Source organism: Salvia splendens, chromosome 17 (assembly GCF_004379255.2).
Source record: "Salvia splendens isolate huo1 chromosome 17, SspV2, whole genome shotgun sequence".
NCBI lineage: Eukaryota > Viridiplantae > Streptophyta > Magnoliopsida > Lamiales > Lamiaceae > Salvia > Salvia splendens.
The window spans coordinates 7,032,817-7,036,849 of NC_056048.1; the positions used below are offsets into that span (position 1 = coordinate 7,032,817).

At 31.4% G+C, this 4,033-nt stretch overlaps 1 protein-coding gene across 1 annotated transcript; it reads right to left on the reverse strand.

The window, feature by feature from the left end:
- Nucleotides 1-1,380: 1,380 nt before the first annotated feature.
- LOC121774088 lies at nt 1,381-1,969 on the reverse strand. The gene has a single exon (XM_042171014.1). The coding sequence runs from the start codon at nt 1,907-1,909 to the stop codon at nt 1,526-1,528; it is 384 nt and encodes a 127-aa protein (XP_042026948.1). The 5' UTR covers nt 1,910-1,969; the 3' UTR covers nt 1,381-1,525.
- Nucleotides 1,970-4,033: the final 2,064 nt, after the last annotated feature.

Consider the following 4,033-nt stretch of genomic DNA (forward strand, 5'->3'; position numbering starts at 1 on the left):
TTTCTTTTTTGGACGTGTTTTGAAAAATAATAGAAGTAATAAATAGTTAGAGTGGAAATAAAGTAAGGTAAGCGAGAGATTAATATAGAGGAGAATCCCCTTCAACATTATTCTGTACTCTCTTTACTTTCTCTCTACTTAAGTACTATTACTCCCTCTGTCCATGAAAAATAGTCTCATTTTACCATTTTGAATTTTCCACGGAAAATAGTCCCATAAATTAATTATGGTGGAAACGACATTATTTCTCCATTTCAAAATTATTCTTGCATTCCGTTATTGGATTTGTAATGACACTCAATTGGCAATTACACTTTTAGGAAGGAGAAATCTTACGCGCTCATAATATTGAGCATAAAGTATTTTATATTAGTGATTTTTTTGTATTAAGTATACATGTTTGTGATTATAATGTTTTTATTTGAAAATTAAAAATATTATAATTACCATTTGGTTTTTTTAATTCTTGAAACATGTTTTTAAATCTATAAGTTTTAGTATATATGTCATCTGTCCTAATGTAAGCAATACATTTTCTATTTTTTATTTTTTACTCTAATTAATGGAAACATCATCTTTACTTTATCCTCTGTGTTATTTTATTCTTCTACACTCAACTCACAAAATAAAAATATATAAAGTTCTGTGTCGGATAGGAAATGCTTTACTTGGATTGGGACCTGACATTACTTTTTTTTAAGTGTACATAATGATATTATTTCTTATTTCTACTTAATTATCTTATTTAATTAACTCATACTCTTTTATCCTTAGTCGTTTCATTGTCATTTGTTTTATTTTATTTTACTCCACTCATATCAGAGAAGTACATTTCTCTTTTGGTTATTGTTTATAATATTTTTAATTATTTACAATATTTTTAATTTTTCTTTGTATTATTAATACTTATTGTAATTAACACATATTCTTAACTTTAAACATTATTATAGTATTCTTACGAAAATCAGTCTTCAGTCATGGACAATTGTATGTTGCTATATCTAGAGTTACGAGTTGTGCAGGTCTGGAGATTTTGGTTTGTAAACATGAGGATGATGATAGTAGGGGTGATTCGACTGTTAATGTTATTTACAAAGAGGTTTTCCTAAACATATGAAGTATTGGTGTTTTGTATATCATATTTTGTTGAGCTGTTTATTTTATTCCATTTATTCGGTTGTTACTTTTTTATCTTTATTTGCACATGTTTTATTTTCTTTCTCTTCCTATTCTGTATTTATTTTTACTACTTACTATCTTTTTATTCTAACTAACTCATACTCTTTTATCTTTACTTACACATAATTTAAAAATCTTATGTCCCGTGCATAGCACGGGTCCGTGTTGAGACTAGTTAAAAAAATGAGAGAGAAGTATTAATTGAACAATTATCATAACTGAAATAAGAAGCCTACACCGTCAGCCGGAAAAGCCTTTTTGTTGGTGTCTCCGACCATAACGAAAAATCAACAGAAAATGAAAAATAACAGAGGCTACAACTATTTAAAAATAAATGAGGCTACAACTATTTATTGTAGCCTAATTCGTAGGAAGCAACCATGGATTTGTAGATCTCAAAAATAAGCCTATTCTCGAACTCAGAATTGGAATAGGTGATGCGAGCATCTCTGGCTTTGGGCACTCTCTTAGCGCCAAAAACGTTGGTGATGTTTGAAGATCCAGAGTTGTGAGCCAGCCTCAGCATCATGTTGACGTACGCGTTCTTCAATTTAGTCCACAGCCTCAGCGGCGACGCTGCCCTAATCAGCCGCAGCTTCGGCGCCAGCCGCAGCCGCCACGATCGCTTCGGCGCTCCTCCCAATCTCGCCACTTGCATTTTGCCCCTGTTTTTGGGCGATAGCCTGGTGTATCCTCTCCTCCTCCTCCTCGCGAATTGGATGATCTCCATTGCTCAAAATTCAAAGTGTGTGTGGTGGTAGAGATCTAGAGAGAGAGAGAGAGAGAGGTGGGTGGGTGGATTATTGTATTGAGGAGAAATTGTGAAGCGATTTGTGTTTATAATGGCGCGGAAAATAATTCGGGTCAACAAAGACGGGTGGGTATGGCTACAAATTAAATTTAAATGTGAATAAATAAATATATATGATGAGTCATCTTAATTTCTTTGCTGATAATAGTGTTTCATTTTGGTCAGAAACGATAACCTGGAGTGCTAAATATAAGAAATTATACTACTCGAATTTTTTTATTAATTGGCAACTGAATGTTGTTGAATATTGGGAGTCACATAAAAAAATGTCATGCTTGTTGTCTCAAAAATTTTGACTTTGACCTAATAAATTTCATTTGTTGTACAAGTAACACATTATCTAGTAGGAATAACTATTTATGTCATGCCCCACGAAACTTCCAAACTTGAACTATAATATGGGCACACCCAATGCAAAAAACACGTTTAAATAAATATATTGTATTACTGGAGAGTGGTGTCCACATTCTTAGTAGTGTTAAATATTCCTAAATTAAAATTAGAGAGTTCATATTCTTGTAGGATGCATTAAAAATGAATGAGTTCATACTCATGTGTATGTGATTCAAAGTTTGGGATAATAATGATTTTGAGAGAATTAATTTTCGTAAAGAAGTTTTTACACTAGGGAACAATGCGAATCTCAGGATTATGTCACTATGTAGTTGTAGTATGGTTCTTATATGCAGGTCAAAGGTTGAATTTTCCTTCTTCAAAATGACAAACTATTAATAATGAATCATCCCTTGTACTCCCTCCATCCATGAAATATTATCCAAGTTTGATTCGTCACGAATTTTAAGAAATGTGAAGAAAATGTGAGTTAGAAAAAGTTAGTGAAATTAGAGTCCTACATTTTTATATTAGTTTTATAATAGAATGTAAGTATAAAGAGTGAGTGGAAAATGAGGTCCATGTACCAACAATAGAAAGAAAAAAAAAGAAGCAAAGTAGACAACTTTTACGGAAGGATCAAAACGACAAAACTAGACAACATTTCACTGTCGGAGGGAGTAATTTTTATTTTTTGGGTTCCTTACAAAATTTTATAATAAAGATCTTAGTTGTACCTATACATCCAAAATCTTTCCAAATTATGTTAAAACTTAAAATGGTGTGCATACATCTATAGCAAAAAGTCTAATAAAAACGACATTAAAATTAAACATGGAAAAAGTTAAAACAAAAAAAAAACTAGATGTGTACGAAAATAACCAAAATATGCACTAGAGAAGTATGCAGAGAGATATTAGATTAACAAATTACTTAACCCTAATTGTGGGGGGATAACAAGATTAAAATATAAAACCGGTAATGCTATCACAAATAAAACGAGATGTGATGCTCATTATATGCGTAGAAGCTATCAAATGGTATGCGAAGGAGCACTTCACATCGGTTTAGATTGAGATAGACGTTGCGACAGTGGTTACCTGATCACCTCTGGGAAGCAAGACTACTGTGACACATACATACATCTGACTTCGCTTCAGTCAGTTGCAAGTTTGCGTTAACCACATCCATTCAAACACAACCATGCAGCTAACTTCAAGTCCCCAACACTAACCGTTTATGATTAGTACTCAACGCTTACTCTTCTTAACACATGTTACGCGTACCCTCTTTACTTCAAATATCTACATATTATCTAAATCTACATGTTATGTACTTGAGTTCTCTCTAATTATATATTATAATATCTATAGATTTCTTCATAAATAGATGCTATGTAATTAATATCTAGATTTTTATATACAAAAAATCGATATATATATAATAGAGTAGAAAATTCTAGAATATATAAAGAATGTATGTATATAAAACTGTGTTGTATCATTTTGCATAAATTGAGAAGCTAAGAACTAGACAAATATAGTTTAAATTTGTCTAAATCTCATATACCTTTTTCATATATATTTCACTCACTCTTGGTCTTCTTAAATATTTCATTCAAACTAAATTACTCTTCCGATATATTTCTTATATTCCAACACTTAATACATCATTTTATGATAGTTTTTTTGCTATCATAGTACTCCCTCC

What these genes read in the sequence shown, in the direction of transcription:
- LOC121774088 (XM_042171014.1), bottom strand. Translation starts at nt 1,909, where the DNA reads ATGGAGATCATCCAATTCGCGAGGAGGAGGAGGAGAGGATACACCAGG.